This window comes from Manis pentadactyla, chromosome 13, assembly GCF_030020395.1.
Source record: "Manis pentadactyla isolate mManPen7 chromosome 13, mManPen7.hap1, whole genome shotgun sequence".
Taxonomy (NCBI): domain Eukaryota; kingdom Metazoa; phylum Chordata; class Mammalia; order Pholidota; family Manidae; genus Manis; species Manis pentadactyla.
The window spans coordinates 20598862-20623009 of record NC_080031.1 but is presented as its reverse complement, the minus strand read 5'-3'; the positions used below and the strand labels follow the sequence as shown (position 1 = coordinate 20623009).

At 36.6% G+C, this 24148-nt stretch overlaps 1 protein-coding gene and 1 long non-coding RNA gene across 4 annotated transcripts in view; one reads left to right on the top strand and one right to left on the bottom strand.

Annotated features, from left to right (window-relative positions):
- Positions 1 to 1233: 1233 nt before the first annotated feature.
- SESN3 (sestrin 3) overlaps positions 1234 to 24148 on the top strand; it is a 68603-nt gene continuing 45688 nt past the window's right edge. The window contains exon 1 of one of the 3 annotated variants that reach the window (XM_036899911.2): positions 1234 to 1479. In XM_036899911.2, the coding sequence (XP_036755806.1) occupies positions 1402 to 1479 (78 nt within the window). In that variant the 5' untranslated portion in view covers positions 1234 to 1401. The other 2 variants (XM_057490902.1, XM_036899904.2) reach the window with 2 other exon arrangements.
- The window catches only part of LOC118919744 (uncharacterized), a 34539-nt gene continuing 12408 nt past the window's right edge, over positions 2018 to 24148 (bottom strand). The window contains exon 3 of the long non-coding RNA XR_005027643.2: positions 2018 to 2150. This is a non-coding gene — a long non-coding RNA (uncharacterized LOC118919744). The remainder of the gene's footprint in view (positions 2151 to 24148) is intronic.

Genomic DNA, 24148 nt, shown 5'->3' with positions numbered 1-24148 from the left:
CTTTTGTTCTCACTGGGGAGCAGGTTTCGGGGCATCTTGCGTCAGGAACCCGGATTCGACCCTGCACGAGCGCTACTGGCCTTTCCGGGAAGACCTGGTTCCCCCAGTCGCCTCTCCCCCCACACTCTGCCAGCCAGAGCTTTCCCCAATTATATCTGCTTTCTCTGTCTAGAGGGTGGACGCCAAAATCCCGACTCACCATTTTTAGCTTTGGAAAAGGCAGGTCCAGCCCAATAGTTTTAAATTTGCTCACTAAACCTTCTTTCCCAAGCAGGGCTCTGTGCTCTGCATATGTTTGACCAGCTGCCTCAGAAAGGACTTTCGGTGAGAGGACAAACCTGTCTCTCTGGCCCCTTTCGTGCTGGGCAAATAAAGGAACTTTCATTGCTGAGGATTGAGTGCGAGAGGGGACTTCAGATACAGGAAACCGCTAAACCAGAGGTTTTGTGTCTTTATTTCACCGTGACTCGATGAATGGTGTAAATATACTTCAAACATCTATCTCCTACCTCCGCGCAAGCAACTGGTCGTTTGCAAAACACGGCTTACGATAAATGATGCATAAAGTTCTTTGAGATCCCTGGATGCAAAGTGCTGGGTGACCGCAGTCTTCACAGCTAAGCGAAGGTTTTGGCTAGAAGAAAGCCTAACCACTGACCCCCACGGTGTAAACGTTTTAGCTCCCTCCTCCTCCCCTTCCCCACCCCACTTCAACCTTTCTCAAGATATAAGGGAATATTTAGCTCAGTTGTAGACCCTCTAGAGAGGATCTTGCTCCCAGCTATTTATCTCACACTCCGCCAATTCGGAAGGGACCTACGGAGGGGGCGTGGCTTGCCCGAGATAGGGGCTGGGCTTCCAGTCTAATTTGCATATGGCCACCCTCTCCTCCTACTGGCGGAGCAGCAAAAACTGTATTCCCTCCCAGCCCGCTGCTTAACAACGCGCCATAGCCCTTGAGTTCTGAGTCTCGGAGATAAACTTAACTTGCCCGGAGATTCGGGGCGGCCTCGGCTTCTGTGATTGGCCGGTGCAGCTCCTAGCCGGGCTCTAGTTGCTCATTGGCTGCGGGGAACCGCCAGGGGGCGTGGCCGGGGCTCGCTCGGCGGGAGGGGGCGGCACCGGGGCGCGGAGGCTGTGGAGGCGGCGGCGGCGGCGGCGGAGGCCGCAACGCGGGTGGCGGCTCTGGCGAGCCTGGCGGGGCGGGGGGTGTGAGGATGGGGGCGGGCGGAACGACGGGCCGGTAAGAAGAAGCTGCCGCCGTCTCCGCCGGCGCGTCGGCAGCCGCTGCGGCGGTCGCCTCGGGCAGCGCCGCGCTCGCGCATCTCGGCATCCCGCCCGGAGGAGGCTGAGGCTGAAGCGCGGCCGGCGGCGGGAGGACGGCCCGGCCCCGAGGCCGCAATGAACCGAGGCAGCAGCGGCCCGTCGGCCGCCGCCAACTACCTGCTTTGCACCAACTGCCGGAAAGTGCTGCGGAAGGTACGGGATGGGCTCGGGGTCCGCCTGGGAGCTGCGCTCCGCAGGCGAGCTCCGGACGCGCGGGCGCCTTCCCCGCCGAGGCCCGGCAGGGGGCGTGGGCCGCGGGCCCGCGTGGGAGGGGGCGCCGGTCCGGTCCTCCGCGGACTGCTGGTGGCGGCCGGCGTGGGAGCGGAGCCTCCGGGGCTGCCCCGCGCTGCGCTCCTCCGGCGGCCGGCCTGTGCCTGCAGTCCGGGCTGGAAAGGAACTGGCGAGGCGGCTCCAACTTCATGCCCACGCGATGCCGTCTTACCCTGCGGCTCTGCAGGGGTCGGGGTGGAGGGCCGACCCGGTCATAGCCTCTTGGCACTCCACGCCGGCTCCTGTTAGTCCGCAGGAATCAGCGCGCGGGCCGCCGACTGCTTTCCAGAGGCTGATGGAAGTTGCTCCGGTATTGTTCCGTTTGCTTGGCTTCATCGCTCCGCTGAGTGGGGTGGTGGGGGGAATGAAAAGATTTCTCTTAAGACCAATAAAAGCTTTATCAGACATTAACAGCCGCCACTCGGTAATATAATCGGTTTATTTTTGTCCAAACTCTGTCTTTCCAGTTCACTAAATGGAAACATTAGTTGAGGCGCTGCTGCTTGTCCAGTACAAATGAATTAAAATTGCTGAGCTGGGCAAATGCACCGGGCCTGAAAGACTGAAATGAATACGCACCGTTCTTAGTCAATTTCTCTAAATACCGTTCAGTTGGGATTGTTCTGTGTATATTAAAAATAGAAAGAAAATACGTAAATAACCAAGCTCATATTTGCGCTCTTTGTCCAAAAACTGTTTTTCTTCCTCTGTGGGTCAGGCCAAGTGCCAATCAAAGTTGTTTTTCAAGCCTCTTTTCCCTGCAGTAGGGCTGCCTTTTTTTCTCTCTCTCTCTCTCTTTCCTATTTGAGAGCCTGAAGAAAGCAAAGAGTTTGCAGATTTGAAATTGATCGAACAGTTAAATGTGCCTTAAATTGTGTTTATTGGATATATTTTTCTTGAAATAGTTTTTATTAAATGTGCATGTTGAGCATGTGCAGTTATTTTTTTCCATAAACTCTGAGATCAAATTACAGTTGATACTTGCTCAGCTCATTGTAGGACAGCTTATGAGAAATGTAATGGATCAGAAGAGCAGATCAGCTTAGTTGAAAGTTAACTCTTTACTTTCAGGGCCAGATGTCTGTGACTTGAACTCAGCTTTTTAAAAAATAATGATTACTGTTATTTCCTAACTTTAAAAGTGATTAAGTTATATATTTAACATGGAGAGTGTTGAGATGTTTGCTTAAGTCAAGCCTAATTAAGTAACAGCTAGGTTGTTTTTTTTTTTAACTGAATAAAGAAAAAAAGAAGTATATTGATTTTTTTTTTTAATGGCTCTGGCAATTCCGTAGGCCAGTGTTTGGAGGTGATACTAGGCTTCAAATTGTATTTTGTCTTTCTTTTGAGATAACCATGGTTATGGATCCATCATATTTTGCTAGCTTTCTTTATCTCTCTTAACTTTTAAGAAACTGTTTATATTCACCTAGAAAGAACATCCTCATTTCTAGTCATTATTGAAAGAAAGGTATATGGAAAATGGATATTCACCATTTTCATATTTTATAATTGCTATGCACACCTCTGCCAGTATTCCAGTTTTTAGTAACTCCAGGGTATTTAATATTGATTCATGCAGTAGCATGAAATAACTTTAGATGAAAATGGGATTGTTTGAGCCGGTTAAGACATGACTTGGCAACATTTGTAGCTTTTGAACAGTGCCATTCTTAAGTGCTCTTAAAAGATACCAAGTGTTTAGCAGTTTTAAATTCATTTTAAAAATAGCATGTTAGAGTGTTTTTCTAATAAAATTTTTTTCTCGTATTTTCTTTTTGTTAGAAAGTATGTAACTCTAAAATTCTTCTATAACTCCCAAAATGCGATTCTGTGAATTTATCTGTGTTTTCCATTTAATGAACTGTTCAGTAATCACCAAGTGAGTCAGAGCATTTTGAATTTTAGCTCAGTGTAGTTCATAAATGGAAGAATGAAACTCATGCACACCCACTGTGAATTACTCTTTGCTGTTATAATCTTCATTATTGATAGGGGAAGAGTCACCTTTATATGTAGCATAAAACCTTTTTCTCTAAGTGGCTTAATTTGTTGACTTTGAGGAGAACTTCATAAGGAACTGATTCTCCTTCAAATGAAATAATTTAGTTTAACCCAATATGTGAAAATTGAATTGTATATTGTATGAGAATCACATTTATTCCTAGAAGTGCCCTGACAATTTCGATTGTGTCTTCCAAAATAAAGAGACTTCTTAAACTATTGAATATACCTAATTTGGTAATCTTAAGTCAGTAAAAAAATGGAGAGGTAAACCGTATAGGGGAACAAATAAACAAACAAAACTGTCCTCAGATCTGTAACTCCTAGTAAGCCCAACTGCTCTGTTACCCTGAAATAATTAAGTAACATTTTTTAATAAAAGAGGAAATGCTTCTATTTACTTTGGAAAAGTTAATGACTTTTGAAGTGGAATACATTTTACTTGAAGAAATTCCAGTGAAAACTAGATGCATTTTAAAGTGGAGTGCCAAACTGCATTAAGAAAGGTAAGTAACTGCCCACTTACCCTCTTGATAAACAAGAGGTGGCACATTACAGTCCTTTGAGTATTGAGCACCTGGGAGCTAATGGAGTGAAGAAAACCTGTATTATTAACTTTTAATTTAAAAAATTCTTAGTATGTTTAGGGGGCTCTAGTGATATACTTTTGTGGGCTATTGCACTTTTCCACTTTGCTTATGTAGTCACTTATTGTGACATTTTGATGGATTCACAAGTGAAGACACTGAAAATAAAGTGGGAAATATTAGTTGAACCATCTGAACTTCATTTTTATAGTCAAAATTGTCAGTTAATAGAGAATTTATATGGTTCAATCAGTAGAATGGAATTGTTTTGACTTGAGTTACTTAGCTATATTCTGCCTTGGTTTATTAGATTTCTTATAGACATTTTTTATTTCAAAAAGCAGTTTTTTACTTAATTTGGTATTGAATGAATTAAGCAGAGATCAGTTTATGAGAGCAAACCATTATGCACTGATTTTCAAGCTGCTTTTCGTGGAACCTTAAGATGTTTCAGTGTTCAAAATGCTTGAGTTGGATTAAATTTTTAAGTAAATAGTAAATTATTTTAAATTATAGTTCAAAAATACCCAAAATGTTTTACCAAACTTTAACAAATTGTTTAAAAAGTTATTTTTTGTTACAATGTTTTTGTTCAGGCCTTGAATTAAAACTTGTTCTTCTAGCTTTGTACATATATTTGAACTTTTTTGTTAATATGGCATTGATGAGAAAATTATTATTGATTATGAAGGCCCTGACCTTTAAAAAAAGCCTTCTCTTTACATCTATGCATAGGTATTCAGGTTAGTTTTTTACTTGTAACCTTCTAAAACATAACTGCTAATGCAGTGATACTGGAAACCACCAGACTGTGCTCATAGTAAGGCCTTTGATGGGTCTTTTAATTTTGGGGCAAGTGAGTTAAATTCCTTGAAGCCAAGTTTTTTTTTCTGTAAAGTGCAGGTAATTTCTACTTACCTTATAGGTTGCTGCATAGCTCTTGAGGTAATGTGTGTTAAAGTACTTTGTAAACTATAAAATACAACCATGTATAAGAGAAAGACAAGCCTGCTTATTTTCTCTTTTCCCAGAGTACCTTCATTCTTTGTATGTTGTGGCAATATATTTCAATACATACTGAGTAATTTGTTTAGTCTTAATTTTTCTGTCCTTTCAAATTATTGCCTATAAATAAGCTTTCAGTTAGGACTATCAACACACTAATTTTTTTTTTTTTTTTTTTTTTTTATTGAAGGGTAGTTGACAACAGCATTGCATTACATTAGTTTCAGGTGTACAACACAGTGACTCAACATTTATATACATGATATTTCTAGGTACCAGGTATCACCATACGAAGTTGTTACAATATTTTGACTATATTCCTTATGCTATACATTACATCCCGGTTACTTATTTATTTTACAATTGGAAGTGTGTTTATATATATATATATATATATATATTGTGAGGGCATCTCTCATATTTATTGATCAAATAGTTGTTAACCACAACAAATCTCTGTATAGGGGGGTCAATACTCAATGCACAATCATTAATCCACCCCAAGCCCAATTTTCGTCAGTCTCCAATCTTCTGATGCATAACGAACAAATTCTTACATGGAGTACAAATTCTTACATAGAACACACTGATTTTTTATTTGCATATTTGTTTGTATCTACCCCATCCCCTCTTAAATAGTAACTCAGTGTGTTGCTTTGGGTTTTTCCAATAATTAAAACGAAATTTCTTTTTGGATACTTTAGCAGATAAAGGAAATTATTATTTGGTTTGGAAGATGAAGAGTTAAGGATGAGTGTACTTAATAGAAACTGGGGCAAATCTAGGATAAAATGAAGAATTTTTAGTTATTTTAACTTAGGAGGAGAATTATGGGAGTAGTAGTCTCTTACTCTTTTCTTCCTATTTATCCCTACCTTTTTTCCTTTTTTGAAGGGATTGGGGGTTATAAATCAAGTTTGTCTAGGCTTTCACATTTTTTAGAGTGCCGTCCCTTTCTACGTTGATTCAAGCAGAAAATTTAAGTGACGTGACTTCTGTCATACAACTAGTAAGAAGTCCGTTTAATTCTTAGTACTGCCTCTGTAATAAACAGAACTGTATTTTAATTGTCCCCTGCAGTATTGAAGCTGCCAGGGAATATAGTTTTATTTCCCTCCCACTCCCAGTTTTAGCATTTGTGGAATGCCTGTAGATACCTAAAACTCTCCATTTGACATATTCTTTCTGTCAGTGGCACTGAATATTGTCAGTTGTTTTCCTTGAATTTTCAGGATCACTTCACTCAGTTTTTGAGAAAATGTTTATCAAAATCCTGCGTTGGAGAAGAATAAAATAGAGTATAGGAAGTTAAGTTTACTGATAGGTTTTCAGATTCCACATTGCATTTTGAATACTTCACCTTTAAGAAGCTTTACTTGACAAGTTTTGATGTGGTATCAGAGAAGAATATTTACAAAATCTCTTTCATTTTCCAACTCTGTATCTATGTGAGGCCAGGTTTTCCTCACACACTTTCACCAAAATGTATCACAAATTGAATGCAGAAGCAGATGTGAAATTTAGCTGGCTTATATTAAACAGACACTAAGAGATTTGCAAAAACATAAATTTACTCTTCTCACTATTTTTAGTTTTGAAAAATAGTTGTTTTCATAAAACTAAGTGATGTTAACATGTAATGGATTTATTTTAAATAAAGTAATTTTTAAATTTTTATGTTTTAATTTTAATTTCTAATACAGTAACTTTTTATTTGCATTGAGCTATAATAAAATGCATAGGTGATAATGTACAGCTTGATTTTTACATGTAGGTACTCATGTAACCATCATCCAGATCAAGATACCAAAATTCTTACTGTATTTTCCCCATCACCTATTTCACCCCCATCTTCCCATCAACCTTCCCGTATGGCAACCACAGTCTGTTCTCTGTGTCTGTCTTTATCTCTTTTATTTGTTCATTTGTTTTATTTTTTAGGTTCCACATATAAGTGAAATCATATGGTAATACAGTCAATAATGTGGTCAGTTACAACACACACACACAAACCAGAGTTCCTGAAAGCACTGTATATAATACATATAAATGCAATTCTCAGGAGTGTCTTTGGGAAGATACAAGGCTAATACTACTAACAGAAAATGTGGAGAAGTCCAACCCAGTCATCTATGTTCTGTGTGGATTCACTTGCAGATGCTGCCTAGCACTTTTTCAGTGACAACCTAGAAGCTTCTCTGTTACCACAGGAAGACTTAGGCTAACTAGGGGATGCTCTTTTCTCTTATTTTTGTGAATATCCCTTCACTTGGTAAAAACCAGGGAGGGGAAAAAAAAAGAATATTCTCCTTAGTACTGTGCAACAAGTGAAGAATGGTAGATCCAAAGATTTTGTCCATTGTGCTTTAATTGGTAGGTTCTTGGCTGAAAAAGAAAGAAAGGCCTGAGTAGACTGCTTGGCCTTTTTTTCCTGAAAGCTGAGTAGTGTGGGAGAAGCAACAGAAGAAGGGACAAGAAAGAGGCAGAAGGAAGAAAAAAGTATCAATGTAGACCACCGATGATAAAGCAAAAGAAAAGCACCACTGTAGACTGGCAATAGGACAGCTGCGAATGTGGGAGTCCCTACCTAGTGCAGCCCTCAGAGGTACAGGGCATTTTCACCTCGTTGGGGTGGGGGTGGGGGGAGGCCGCACTGTGCACACAAGCTAGGGCAGACCACTGCCTGCACTTCGCTGTGGTCTTGGAGGCATGGGCATAAGGGTTCATCTACTCTGAGTGTATCTGATGAGACCTACAAATAACTACGAGTATATAAATTGCCCCTTGGCCATCACTGATGGGAGTGAGGACAGGGTTCTCCCTCTGTGTATATTGCTAGGTCAAGACATGTAGTCATGTGTCTGGTAACAGTTACCTTAAACCTGCAGGTGGATGCAGGGTAAACTCTTTAAAAATAAATATTCTACACCATCTAAATACATAGTAAGCATGTATAATTCCTTTTTGTCTTTCAAAATTTTCTTCAAAACTCTTGTGACATCTCCAAAAAGCCTTCCCTGAACTTCAAACTCTTCCTTTTCCCTCTATCCTCAGGACTGCCATGCCACCCATGTCTGCTGCATTTATTGCACATAGAACATTGAATTATAATTAACAATGTACATGCATCTTTTTCCCCTACTGAGTTGCCTCTTAATGGATCTGGTTAATGGAAACTTTATCTTTAGCTAAATAGTATTTTGATTTAAAGATATATTGCTTTTATAAATACTGGCAATATATTAATATTGGACATAGTATAATCTAATAAAATGAGAACTTTTTTACTTTCCAAACTATGTTTGATGTTTGTCTGACATGTCTGTTCTTTACAGCCATATTTTTCTTTTAGTATCATTAATCTACAATTACATGAGGAACATTATGTTTACTAGACTCCTCCCATCACCAAATCCCCCCCTACAAACCCCATTACAGTCACTGTTCATCAGCCTAGAAAGATGCTGTAGAATCACTACTTGTCTTCTCTGTGTTGCACAGCCCTCCCCGTGCCCCCACACACATTATACATGCTAACATTATGCCCCCTTTCTTTTTCCCCCAGCCTTATCCCTCCCTTCCCACCCATCCTCCCCAGTCCCCTTCCCTTTGGTATCTGTTAGTCCATTCTTGGTTTCTTTGAGTCTGCTGCTGTTTTGTTCCTTCATTTTTTTCTTTGTTCTTATACTCCACATATGAGTAAAATCATTTGGTACTTGTCTTTCTCTGCCTGGCTTATTTCACTGAGCATAATACCCTCTAGCTCCATCCATGTTGTTGCAAATGGTAGGATCTGTTTTTTTCTTAAAGCTGAGTAATATTCCATTGTGTATATGTACCACATCTTCTTTATCCATTCATCTACTGATGGTCACTTAGGTTGCTTCCATTTCTTGGCTATTGTAAATAGGGCTGCGATAAACATAGGAGTGCATCTGTCTTTTTCAAACTGGGCTGCTGTATTCTTAGGGTAAATTCCTAGAAGTGGGATTCCTGGGTCAAATGGTATTTCTATTATGAGCTTTTTGAGGAACCTCCATACTGCTTTCCACAATGGTTGAACTAGTTTACATTCCCACCAGCAGTGTAGGAGGGTTCCCCTTTCTCCACAACCTCGCCAACATTTGTAGTTGTTTGTCTTTTGGATGGTTTTACAGCCATATTTTGTTCTCTTTATAAGGAATGCTTTGAGAGGTTCTGTAGCAAAAGATTATTTTGTTGTCTTTGTGACCTTGGGAGTGTTTCAGTTAAATACCATACCACATTTTGGTGGGAGTTCTGATAGGGAGCAAGAATGTTAGTCCACCAAGAGGGTCAGGACACTGGCCTTAGCTGTTTGTCCTTCTCAAAAATGTAAAAGGGCTATTGCTTTGATATGTACATAAGTTCCACCTCCTGGCAACTGCTAGTGTTCGGTAATGGATGGCTATTTTAGAGTGGTTAAGGGCATACCTTTAAGATTCCAACATTTGCTGTAGGCCACCATTCATGTCACCATAGAATCCTGGCTAAGTCTTTTCCTCTTCCGGCTCCTGCCAGGTTGCCTCACTTTGGCAGTCTCCCCAAGCCAGCTCTGATCTCTTTAGCCGGCAGACACTCCTCTGGTAACTAACTGAACCAGAGAATTGTTCCTAGGCCTGAGCTACCCCTTAGCTAGTCTTTACTTTTCAGATCCACCTGGAAGTGAGTCATTTATTGGTCTGTGGGCCAGGATATTGACTACCCCTTGAGGGAAATACGGCTGTTATAGGATATTTAGTGGTGGGTTGAAATGTCTTGCATTTTTCTGCTCAAAGCTTCTAATAAGGAATGACAGGCATTTTCTTTCAGAAAGAATTTAATTGGACATATCATAAGTCAGTAAGTATCAGCAAGTATAAAAGTAGTTGATTTAGGGCCATATTATTTCTTACACCAGAGATTTCTTGAAATATAAAATACATATTTGAATAAGACTTATTTTCTCTACAATTAATAGCTACTTGTAGTGGTGGTATATGTTCTCATTTCTAGATACATGTTTTATTTTTACAGCTTGCTGTGTTGCAAAGTTGGCAGTAGTCAGTTGAAGAAATGAACTCTTCCCAGCTATAGAAAGATGCTGAATATTTAGAAAGGTCAGATTCACCTTAGGGGTAACTAAAGCTGGATTTTGCAGAAGATTATTGTAATTATTTGAGGCTGTAACTCTTAAGTTTTGAAATGCATCTTATAATATCAATAACAATAGTAGCTTCTGTTCAATATCACCTATGTGCCATCAACTTGCTATGTAAGCCCTATCTATGTGTCACATTTAATCATGACAATGAACCCATGAAGAATTATTACTCATACTTTATGATTGAAAAAACTAGGCATCAGAGAGTTTTAGTTACTTGCTTAAGGTCATCATATCATTAAATGGCAACTCAGGACTTGAGACCAAGTCCAACCCCAAAGCCTGGCTTACAAGTGCAAACACTGAATTTCCTTCCATGTTTTCTTTAAGCAAAGACTCTTATAAAATGTAAATTAATGAAACTTAATAGGACTCGGTTACTCAAGAGATGAATAGGAGTGATTTCAAATTTAGGTATTTTTCTATATTTTTACAATAGAAGTGCAAAATTTTCTTACCTTTATGAGATTTAATTAAGAAACAAAGTAAAGCTTTCATTGAACAGTTTTGAACTCTTTAGTTAGCTCTTGTATCTGTGTCAATCTGTTGTTAATTATGTGACCATTCTTTCCTAATTCCAGGATATATTTCTCCTATTTTCCCAGCCAGCTTAACCTATTCCTTTTACCAACCAGTCATTCATTAATTCATTAACGTTGGTTCATTCAATACTGCTGTAATATTTGTGGCAGGACACTGTCAAGAAACGTTTTGAGTTTAAGTATTGCATCTCCTGAATAGGACCTCTAAGAATGGTTCTTGCTTTTTTGGTAAATTTTTTACAATAGAAAATAATTATTTATGATGATAAGAAATAACATGAACTCATTTCCACCATTTTGGTTTTCTATGTAAAGGCAAAAATGATGGCAAAAGGAGGTGAAGAACCCCTCGAACTGCTATCCCTCACTGGCATCCCCTGCCTCCGTCCCCTACAGTACTGTGTCTACAGGAGAGTTCCACGTCCTACAAAGAATTTGGGCTTATGCTGGGGAGAAAGATTTGTGGGAAGGTAGGGCTTGCTATTTGGAAATTATTAACTCTTGAGAGTTTGCCATAGAAACACAATAAGATATCTAGTTAAGTTACAGAGTACTGTTCATATTACAGGTATATTCAGTAGACATTTACTGATTATCGTAGAAACCTAGCTATTTGGTATAACATTATTTCCAGGGGAAAATACATCCTGAAATCTAAATAACTGTTCCACTGTAGGTTATTTTTCCTACCTTATGTACTTAAGACTAAAAACAAGTAATTTTTTGACTAAAAATATTTTTTAATATGTTCACTCCAAAAATATATTTGGTTATTGTGTCTAGTAGGAAAACTGTGTTAATTCAGTTCCATCCAACTTTCAGGTAGTTGAAGTGAAGAAAGATAAAGTTTGGGTGATAATCAGGGCGCTGGGATGACCAAGGACCAGCGCCCAGCTGGCTCACCCTTGTTCGCTTTGTGCTGAGGCTCTGGCCCAGCACAGTGCATTTTAAGTTGGGTGGCATATTTTTTTTTACCTACACCTTGTTGTCTTTAAGGTAATATGAATGAAAAAATAATTTTAATTCCTCAGAAATTTTCCTTTTATATGAAATTAGGAATTTAACTTGTGTCTCTTAATTTTTTTTCTGTAAATTAATAAGGGAGAAGAAGCCCAGTAAATTTAATCCACTAAAAAAAAGAATTAAAACAAAATCATCTAACCTAAAGGTACCTTGTACCTTGGCACTAAACCCCAAGTAATGTTCAAATTCTTTGATTTTATCAAAACTTTTTTGTATAATGTAACTGAAATTTGTGAATGCTCAGCTGGGGTGGCAAAATACCTATTTGTGTTATAGTCTTATTTTTTAATAGAGTATGACCTATATAGTTAATGATCTTGTGAGGTACTGTTTTATATTGTATAGCTTTTAAAAAAAACTACAAGGTCTAGGTCCTAATACTCTTTAGGCAGATTCCGTTGTTAAACACCCAAGATTAGCATGAACTCTTAAATATTGTTTTGATTATGCAAGAGAACTCTTTAGTATTTGGTGCTTTTAAAAATGAGGGAAGAATACATGTAGATAAATAGGAATATAGACACAATTCTCTTTTTGGTCAAAATATATGCATTGCCATTTTATGTTTATCCTATATCTCTACATTATTACCCTTTCATGGCCTCCATGTTCTTATGCCAGCAAGAAGTGTAAATGCTGTTAACATTTACAAACTACTCATATCATTCCCTTATTTACTCATTCAACAAATGTTAAAGACACAGAGTGAGGATATCAGGGTTCTTGCCTAAGCAGTGCGTAAGAATTGGACCATACATCTGGATCTTATGAAGAGAGATCTTCAAGATATGCCCCTCACTTGATATAGGATTTGGCAGATTTTTTTCTCCAAAGACCTAGAGAATACATAATTTACAGGTAGTTGTCTCTATGACAACTGCTCAATTCTGCCTTTGTGCAAAGAATTTGGCATCACAGGCCTAGGTTAGGTGACCTTTCTTAATTTGCTTGCTCATTATTGAAATATAGGTAGTAATAGTAAATATTTTAAAACATTTTCTGTGTTATTCTAGCTGTACATTCATTGGTGTGAAAAATTAAAAGCCAACTATGTAATAAACACTACATTTATAAAAATATTTAACTGTAATAACCTGTCTATTTAGTACCTGGATAGATACCATATAATTTAGATGGATCAAGAGTAAAACTTTACAAAATCTGTACATACTAAATATACTTGAAAAACACATTTGTCAGGTCCTTTAGCACACACAATGCTTTATACCTCTTTCGAAGTAACACTTCGTCATACCTTGTTTGATTTTAGTAGAAGTGCCATTATGTATGACAGAGCCTTACATTTTAATTAAAGTTGCATTTTGAGAGTTTTCCAAAGCCTAATTTGTATGAATAGTTTGGATTGACATGTCATAGTGCAAAACTAGTCACTAAGAGTGAATGTATTTTGGGCTGATACGAGTCCCCAGTTAGAATCTCAGAGCTGTTATTTATACTGTCTTTGAGATCTCAAGTGAAATGAACATACCGTAGTTCCATAGATACCCTTTAGGGCTGCAGATAGACAGTGCAGCAAGCATAGTAGTTTTTCTATAGTAAATACTTTTAAAGTATCGAACTCATTGTCTTATTCCATTAAAGTCATAATTCCCTCCCTTCCTCAACCAACATTCACATTGGTGTTCAAGAAATGTGTCATATATTCAGTGAAATGAACACATGCCAGAGCTGACAAAGGTAGTACGTGAATACAGATCTGCATGAGTTGTGGGAGTTGGGAAATGTGTGTGTTGGGAATAGCGATTCAGTATAAACAAACCTTTTCTCTGATGACCATAAGGTGATGGCTGTCAGTAATTTAAAAATGGAAAACCATTTTTCTTGAAGACTTTTTATGGAGATGAACTTGAAAATTTTAAATAAAAAAAATTAAATTCTCACACTGAGCATTTAATCAGGGAATATAAAATGGCACCACTTGTTAGGATCACACATTTGTAAAAGCATCAGTATGTTATGTTTTCCTTGGTTGAGATCCAATGATACCAGGAAAATGGCTCAGCCCATGCAGAAGTACAAGATTCGCACCCGATTGAAAATTTGTATTGCAATGGAGATTGACAGCCATTCATTTTAATAATGTGTGCTTCAAACTAGATCAGGTAAGGAGTTCTTTGACCAACTCATTATGATTGTGTATTGTTATGACTATATATGGGGAAATTAAAGTACATAACCAAGCACTGATATGGATTGTCATTCTTATTTCATTCTCTTTTATCTTATGAAGTAGTCACTAATCTGATATACTTGGGGGTCTTTTTTAGTATAATGGATGTACAACATTAAATTAGTTTCAGGTGTACAACATAAAGACTCCACATTTGTATACATTGCAAAATGGTCACAACAGTAAGTCTAGTTACTATCACCATATAAAGTTACAAAATTTTTTTCTTGTGATGAGAACACCTAAGATAACTTCCTTTGCAACACAGTATTAAACTACAGTCACCAAAGTTACTTGTTACTTGTTACTGTTCTTTATGTATCTTGGGTATTAACCCTTTATTAGACATGTGGCTTATAAATATCTTATCCCATTCGGAGGGTTGCCTTTTGTTTTGTCAATGGCATCTCTGTGCAGAAGCCTTCCAGGCTGATGTCGTCCCACTTGCTTATTTTTGCTTTAGTTGCCATTGCCTTTGGACTCGGGTCCAAGAAAATATCACCAAGAGTGAGGTCAAATCGCTTACCATCTATGTTTTCTTCTAGAAGTTTTATTGTCTCTGGTCTTACATTCAAGTCTTTAATCCATTTTGAATCAATTTTTGTGTATTGTGTAAGGTAATAGTCCAGTTGTCCCAACACCATTTATTGAAGATACTGTTCTTTCCTGATTGTACATTCTTGCCTCCTTTGTCATAAATTGATTGACCATATATGCTTGGGTTTATTTCTGGACTTTCTATTCTGTTGCATTGATCTGTGTGTCTATTTTTATGTCAGTAATACACTATTTTGTTACTATAACTTTGTGAAATAGTTTGAAATCATGGCAAGTGATGCCTCCAGCTTTGTTCTTTCCCAAGGTTGGTTTGGCTACTTGGGATCTTTTGTGGGTCCATAAAAATTTTAGGATTGAGGCACTTGTTTTTTTTTCTTTTTTCATTAAGGTATTATTGATATACACTTTATGAAGGTTTCACATGAAAAACAATGTGGTTACCACATTCACCCATATTAACGAGTCCCCCCATACCCCATTGCACTCACTGTCTGTAAGTGTAGTAAGATGCCACACAGTCACTATTTGCCTTCTCTGTACTCCACTGTCTTCCCCCTGACCCCCCCCACATCATGTGAGATGCACTTGTTCTTAAAAAACAAGTTCCCATGATGTATAAGCAGCCATTAGGAAAACATCTTACTTTTAACTGATGTTAAATTTTTTAAACAAAAGCATATGACATCTATGTGTTTTTCTCTTTCTTTACAAATAATCTTTATTAAACTATTGCAGAGAACATGTCTGTCACAATGACAAATTGGAAGGATTGATAATAAGTACTTAATGATAACTCCATTTAACTTAGAAACTTATAGAAACAATTGGATTTTTTAAAATACTGAGTAAGAAAGAATCCTGCCACAAGTGTACTAATAGGTGGTGCGTCTATTATTTAGGGTATCACTGATATTGCAGCCTGTTGTGGCAGTGCACTTTTAGCAATTTTAGTTTTTAATAAACCACTGTATTACCATTCACAAAAGGTACTCTGATGTCATAAAAATGAAGTAATTTGTACTCTTGATCTCCTAACTTGTCCATCACTTTTTCTCTGGCAGGTTTGCATTTCATGACCATGGAAGAGTAGAGAGCACATTTCTGTTATAAAAGACCATTTCCTTTCATTCTATCTTTATAGTCATTTTAATCCATTTAGTGTTTATGGATAATTAACTATTTGACAGAGCTGTAGAGCACCTGAAAACTAAAATGTATTGTGCTTCCAGTTGTAGGTCAATCAATTCAAGGTAATTTCTAAAATGAAGATGTAAGTCAGTGGGAAGTTAAATAGGACTCACAGAAACTTGGTACATACTTGCTCTGGAACGTATGTAATGCATAGTTGGTTATTTCTAAGAAAAATTTACATTCAGACACTTCAGTTCTGCTTCACAGATTTATGGTAGATACTTGCTTTTGAAAGCCAGTTGAATTCACAGGGGACACACGCAATACACTGCTGCTCAGGGTTTTATCTCCCTGGATGTCATTGCATCTCACAGCACTTATCCAACCATAGGAGAACAAGCTTTAGGAAGTAACATCCTTTTCATATTGCTTGGATTGACTGTTCCCCCGACTGAAGCTATTGTTTTTAATTTAAATGGTTCATTTGTGAAAGATTGAAGTGATTTAGTAACAGGGAATAGCAATTCTGTAAACAAACAAGTCTGTGTGGTTTCTAGGACAGTAGTTCTTGAAGTGTGGTCCTAGAACCAGAGGTGTCACCGTCACCTAGGAGTTTATCAGAAATGCACATTTTTGCATCCCACCCCAGGTCAGCTGAACCAGAAATTCTGCAGGTGGGACCTGCGTCTGTTAACGAGGCCTCCAGGTGATCCTGATGCACTCCTAAGGACTGGGAACCGCTGGTCTAGAATTATTAACCAAATGCTTTTACAAATCAGAATTGTATGCATCCATTTTATTTTCAGTATGCATTTTCAGTTGTTTGAGAAATATGGTAAAAAGGAGGATTAAATTAATAAATTGTTTCAAATTAAATTAATACTATGTCTCTAACCTTTATATGTAATAATGGCAGTACCAGCTAAGAATCAGGAAAATTCCTCTGATTTATAGATCTGAGGTCTTCTGAGGTCTTCAGATACACTATGCTCTTACCCTAAGAAAAGTATAATGCCTTATTTTATTGTTGCTAGATTCTGAGCTTTGTCTTAGGGAAAAAATAGAGTTGGGTCTTGGACCTCATTTATGATTGAAATAAAGTGAGAATATCTTTTGGGATTGCTTGTTTACATAAAAATAAGTGTTTTAGTGTTGACATTGTTAGACTGATCGGTCTTAACCATCTTAGATTATTTTTATTTCAAGGAATGTTGATGTATTAAGTTTTCATGGAGAAGAAGATTTATCTTGGATATTTTTTCCCTTAAACAGAAGGAGAAATAATATTTACCCTAAAGACAGTTTTAGGATTGATATCATTGGGTTTTTAAAAAATTGTTTTGAGTCTGTTAGCTAAGAGTAAATATGCATGTAAATTATGGGCAGTCTTTTTCACCTGTAGACTGGTAGCTTACTCTTCAGTTACAAATGGGATGTCAGAAAGTCATACCAGGAAGCCTGAAAATCGAAATGCAACAAACCTAAGGAGTGTATATTGTACATGGGCTCTAGATAAATCAAAAGGACAAAAGATTGCTCTTTGCAAAGGAAAGACTATTTTCAGTTAGTCGCAGTTCTATCTAGGATGGCGAATATAAATAACTTTGTTTTTGCTTGCATCTAATTTTGAGGTAATTTTTCACACATTGTCTCTAGCTTAGTTCTAAATTTAACCTCTGGTGATCTTACTCAGGAAAAATAATGGACTGTTTAAATTGCATGCCTCATCCCCCTCCCAAATTCTCTTATGCGTTGGCTGCCCCAGAAGCATATGTAATTACTTAATTCTAAACCATGGAGAATTATGCTTTTCTGTTGACCACTTTTCTGTTCTCCTGTGAGGAAGGGACTAATATACTACCTTAAATAGAACTGTCTCCATGGCAATGGGCAGTCAGCTTTTGACTTTGAGACTCATAAAAAAAGGAAATTTAAAAAAGCATTTTCATGGTCTAAAACAGCAGTAGAGCAAAAGCAAGGTATGAGAATATTTCCTGTCGGTTACTGCATGACTGATAAAGCTAGCATAACATACTTTTCTTATTTAGCACTTTTTATCTGAGTATGTAAAAATGCTATACAGTAATTCCTTCCCTTAACTAATGAGTGATAATTACTATCTTCAGATTAATAGAAGACTTGAGAAGCTTGGATGTAAGTTTAGGATTGGAGTCCAGCCTGAGAAAAAAGGGTTGCCTAACTCTAGTTATAATTTTATTTTCACAAAGAATAAAAATATTGACTAAATCATGGGTCATTTTTTATCATATTTAAGCACAATTATCTCTGGAACACTGGAAGCAATGACAAGATTTTTAAAAAGCTTAACAATTTATGCCATTTTTTTTCTAACCGGCTCCTACATATTTGATTGTATGGATCACTTCTTCTGTCAAAAAGACTCCATGGGCAGCCCACCTCCCTAGATCCCTCTTGCCTCCATGCCTACATAAGAAGCAAAACCCTTTGGTTCTCACTGCTGGGCCATGGAGCCTTCAGGGGAAGTGAGAGTGCTGTGTATTAGGGCCCAAAGAGGAAGATCACGTTATCTCATGTAATCTTTCTGTTCTTTTCTGTATTTCCTCCTTGACTAAGCCTTATTTCAGTATAGGGTTAATTTCCAGTTGAATTGTCGCTCACCTTTAAAGTATTACCAGTAAAATGCTCAACACTCTGAAGTTACTGTTAATGAGGGAATTAGTTAAGCAAATTATGTGGTACACATTGTAGCACTGAGCATCTCTTAGGATGTGGTTCTATGCGTTGAAGTGAACTGATGTCCATAATAGGTTATTAAGTTGGAAAAACCTGCGTTGTTTTTTTTTAAGCACATGAGGCTTTTCATTTTCATTTTTAAGGTAAAGAGATAGTGTAGGATGGACACCAAAATAAATAGTATTTATTTCTGGGTGATGGGATTACTAGAAATTACTTTTATCATCTACTTCTCTTCATTCTCTTTTGTTTGTGTAAATGATAAATGTGTACTTCATAAAAACTTGAAGAGCTATTACTGTTTTGAAATAAGAGTAGAACAAATAATTTAAGTGAAGGATGGGGCAGAGAGCAAATCTAAGTGTGATGGCAAATTAGAGATGCATTGAGGTAAAAACAAAAGCTCATAGATTTGATAACCATGGTAGCTGTGGGTAGATTGCCAGAGAAGAATAGTGTGTGTGTAGGTGGCCATAGATACATTCAGTCTGGAAGTGAATGCAGGTATTGTAGCTGTCTGTATAGCATATTACTTTATTACCTCAGTCATTCCAGGGTTTTTCTGAAAACTCATGTTTATTAATATTTAATAAGAAAATTCGTTTTCCTCTTTAATTTTGAATTCAAGAGATGATTGCAGTTTTTTTGCTCTACTTTTATACTGTATGGTAAATAAGATTTATTGTGTAAATTTCAGGGATTTATCAAATGTGTAATTTGAACTTGTTTATTAATCTAAAGATGTTACCTGTTAGGACCTGAGGATAGGAAAAGGTGGTTATTTTAGGAGATACATTAATTTGCAGTTACTACATTAATAATCACATTTCAGAGTTTTTGAAGAATTAAAAGGTATACAGAATATGACTCAGGTATTAGAGAGCTTACTTTGTGGTTGGACAGGAAGATATTTTCTAAATAATTATGACGGGAGATAAAATGGAAAACATAACCTTTGGCTTTTTATAGATATTAATAGATTGTGCTTATCTTTAACAATTATGAAGGTATACATAAAATTTCAATCATCCAAATATGCTACTGTGTGGAAAAGGATAGTAAATAGTAAATACCTTCAAGGCAGAGTGATGTCGTCCTTGTGACTCTGTATTTTTAATAATTTTTTCAACCTAATTTTTAATTCTTGAAAATGATCATCTGCATCAGGTATGCAATGTCGCTTGCTTAGAACTATGATGACCACACCCTCAGCTGCTTCTCTTCCGTGTTCGCTTTGCCTCACCCTAGGTGGAAATTCTCAATATCCAGAAATAAAAGGAAAGCATATAGAAATTCAATGTTCTACCTCCATTTCTGTCTCATAAATAAAAATGAACTATGTCAGTGTTTCTATTACTTTATTGCCAAAGATTTCATCCAAGTGTCCTGATGATTTTATTTCATTTCCTTTTATAAGTCATAAACTCTTATGTAGCTAAATACATGTTGATGTCTTGACTGAAAGTTGCTGGAAAAAGTCATTATAAAGAGAGGTAATAGATTTGGTTTTCCTCTTCTAACAGCCTGTAAGAGCAGAATAAATGCTGAGATAACTGGGTTTTATTCTGTCCAGCATGGAGGGAGTGCTCTACTGCTCTTCATTTCTAGTTGCTAGTGCATCTGTGAGTAACTTGTATAAACACATAAAATACCTTCTGGCTGGTAGAAATTTTGTTGGTTTACTTGATATAACTTTGAAATTTGCAAACTTGATTCATCTTTATTGTTCATAAAAACATAATTTATATGCCAGGAAGTAATTGATGATTATTATCTGGTACCTGAGATACATACATATATATAAATTTTCACTCTATATTTTTACTCTGATGGTAGCAGAACATCTCATTTTCTTGATAAAATTCTATCTTCTTCTGTGGACTTGGTTTTCAAATAGAGCAAATGCAGTTATAAGTTGCCTAAATTAAGTCTGGTTTTATTTTTACTTTTGTTTAGTATGGCTAAATCTTTGATATAAGGAAGACATGCTTATTTATAGAGTATTACTTATAATGAAGTATGTGACATAATTAAAAGCAGATTTTCCATATTTGAGCTTTTCTCATTCCCTTTATCTTGCCTGTGAACTTTATCAAATCAACTTTTTGAAAAATAAGAGAATCTTGAGTCTAGTATATTATTATAATACATTTCTTAAGTGTCTGTCTTAGTGAGAGCTATGCCTAAGTGTATAGTGTTAGAGTGCAGCATGCCATCAGTTCTGCTATAACACTTACACACATTTGTTCCAGTTGATGTGTCAGGGAATAATTTGAGCATAAAGAAAGGTGAAATTTGCCTCTGTTTAAACACAGTTTCATCTGTGAGAAACACTAGGTGAATTCAGAAAACTGCACCCCTCTGATCTGAGCGGCCTAGGAGTACCCTAAACATGCACACACCTCAGACACCTGCCCTACACTGCTTCATCACTTACAAGCTGCAGCCCTTCCAGCACCCACTTCCACCAGCCACCTCCAGGTCTTTCTCAAGGTAACGTGTCATATTTAATGTAATGTTTATGTATTTTTTAACAGTTTGACATGTGCAGAACTGGTACCATTTTTTGTTAGGTTACTTTTTTTTTTTAATGTAAGACTGATGGAGTTTTTTTCCATGTTGTCCTTAACCTCATTTTTCTCATAAGCCCTCTGGGTTTCAGTGCATGATTTTGTGTGGTGCAGTGACTTTCTTGGAAGCACATATTTTGTGTTATATAGCAGAATGACTGTAATTGAAAAAGTTACCTCTTTTTTTTTCTTCCAAATTTCCCTAAGAATTTTAGTTAATTCATTGTAATAGGGTGATTAATTTAATAAATTTAAATATAAATGTGATCAATCAACTACAGGAATTCAATGGTTTTTTAAAAATGATTAGATCATTATGGATCACAGATATCTTTGAAGAGTGTCACTTGGTAAGGGCACTAGAGGGGACTGTTAAAAACTTGTCACCTAAATTCATAATTAAAAGCATAATATGTTATTGTGAAGTTATTAAAATTTGTGTTTTGGGGTAAATTATGGGAAAAAGGAAATTACAAAATTGTATAGAATTATGATCTCTAGTAAATTTGCTTTTATGTGTATACATATATGCTTACAAAAAGTATATTGGAAGGATAAAAACTACCATGTTAAGAGTGGTTATTTTCATAAACTGAAATTGTAAAGAATTTTTCTTATTTTGTACTTTACTTTCTACCTTGAATAAATACTACTTTTGTAATCAGAAAAAAAACTACGCAGAGTTAAGGAAAAGACACAAGAGGGTATGTGGGGGAATATAATGCTAACAATAATTTAATTCTTTTCTTAATGAAGGCCGTAGGAAAAAATAATCCAGAATGGAGGGAAATTAACAAATCTTGCCAGAAATTCTCTCTAAAATTTGAATACAGGTCTACTTTTTATTTTGTGCCCACTGCATTCTTGACACAGTACTAGGTTTTCTCTTCATATCTTATCTCATTTACTCCTCATAACAAGTCTTACGAAGTTGAGATGTCATCCGTTTATAAAGGAATAATTTGAAGCTTAAATATTTACCTGATGCTTGGAAGCTACACTGTTACCATTATAATGTATTACCTTTCTCTGACTCTGTGGAAGTGTGTATTTTTGAAGCACTTGCATTTATTTTTTATTTCTGATAAGAAAAACAGTATCATCTTGTATTCTAAATCAGAAAAAAGAAACACATATTTTCTGGGGAAAACAGGTTGTCACCTTTTGTGAAGGACCCCGTTGCCTTACGGCATTCTAGAATATTGCCGTTCAAGACTTAGGGGCGTGTATTTTGTGTTTTGCCACTATAGGAATAAATGTTACTTCAATGCTTATCAGTAAAGTTAATCTGGGGTCTTTTCCATATAGCATTCTAATTTGATACTTTCATGTTTTCCTCTAAGAAACCAATCAGTAGTATTAATAAAAGAATAATAATAGCAATAATTTAAAAATTATTGGCCATCAGAAATGCAGAAATCTGGTACATTAAAAACGTTTAAAAATATTTGCCAATTAAATTCTGCTGATTAAATGATCACATATGTCTATTCAAACTGTTATTAAAAATAATTTTATTTGAATTATGGGTAAGAGTGACTTTGGTAAGTTCTCTTAATCTTAACAGAATCATGATTTGATTAGTCTTTAAATCCTCTAAAAACAATCACTGGAATAATTTTATTGATTTGGAAATGTACATTGTCATGTGAACTTAATCCTTAAGTCTTGGTACCACTCATGTAATTGTGCAGAAAAAATAGAGTTGTTCCCACTGTAATACTCACAGAAAAGATAGTTTGGGGTGCAACTAGTGAAACGAAGATTCTTTGCTGTAGAAGGTGAAATTAGGTCTGGAAGGGCTAGCCATGAAAACTCCCGGGGAGGATCTGCAGCTTCAGCCACGGTGTCATTGGGGCTTCTTTCTGGAACCAACTGCCGTCCTTGGAGGGAGCGAAAGCAGCCCGCGTGGAGGGAAAGCCAGGCCCTCCGGACGGCAGCCCGCGCCCGCCGCCAGCCACCCGTGCGGGGCGCCTTCGGCCCAGCAGCTGGCCCACAGCTCTGATGAAGTTGGGTACGTGTTTGGCGTACCGGTGATCATGTGACTCTTCTTTTAGAAGAGAAGAGTGTGTTTTTTAGAGATTGCATCCTAATGAAGAAACAGCTGTATTTGAAGACCTGTTAATGTTATATGAACTCCCTAAAAATAAGTTATGGAAAATTAAAACTCACTTATATAGGTACAGGCCTAGTAATCCTTAATGCTGAAGTTAAAATTATACAATATATCGTTTACTAGAAATACCTGAGAACAAGTCCACACGTTATTTTGTGAGGACTTTGAAAAATCATTTTATAATAATAGATGTAAAAGATTTTAATCTTTTAAGACCACTCTCATCATTTACATAAAATATCTTATCAGAATCCCTTGATTTATTTTGGGGCTGAGGACTATAGATAGAAGAAAATTAAGCAACATGGATCCTTACAAGAAATTGATTTAAATTTCTTTATTTTTATTTTTTTGAAGTGTGGTATGTTTTCTTAATTGGATCATTTATACAAAGTATGGAGTGTAGAACATTGAAAAAATCTTAGATATATTTAAAATTAGTCAATCTTTTATAAGAATTATGTAAATTACATAATATAATATGGACTATTTTCTTATCTTAGTTTTATAACATTTACCAAAAACTCAAAATCTTAAGTTTACCAACTTATTAACAGACTAAGTAAAATGGTTATTTTAAAAGCATTTATTTTAAACTAGTAAAAAGAATGAGAAGGCAATCTTCCAGCATTTTGGCTACTTTTCTTCTGAAATCTTTCTATCAGCATTTAGAATCTCTCACAACACAGAACCAGAGAATACTAATACAAAAAGGCCCTTAGAGATCATCTCTTTCATTTTTCAAGTAAGAAAACTGATGCCCCAGAAACTGCTCAAAGTCTTTCAGTATTTGAGAAGGGAAAAGAATTTTGGGTACCCTTTTCATTATGTTGGTTTACCTGTAGCATTCAATTACATATCATTCCATTTATTATTTTTTGAGGTATCAAAATAACTTTTTGATTATTCACCTACTCGTTTAAGTTCCCTTAGGTAGCTTTTATATTTT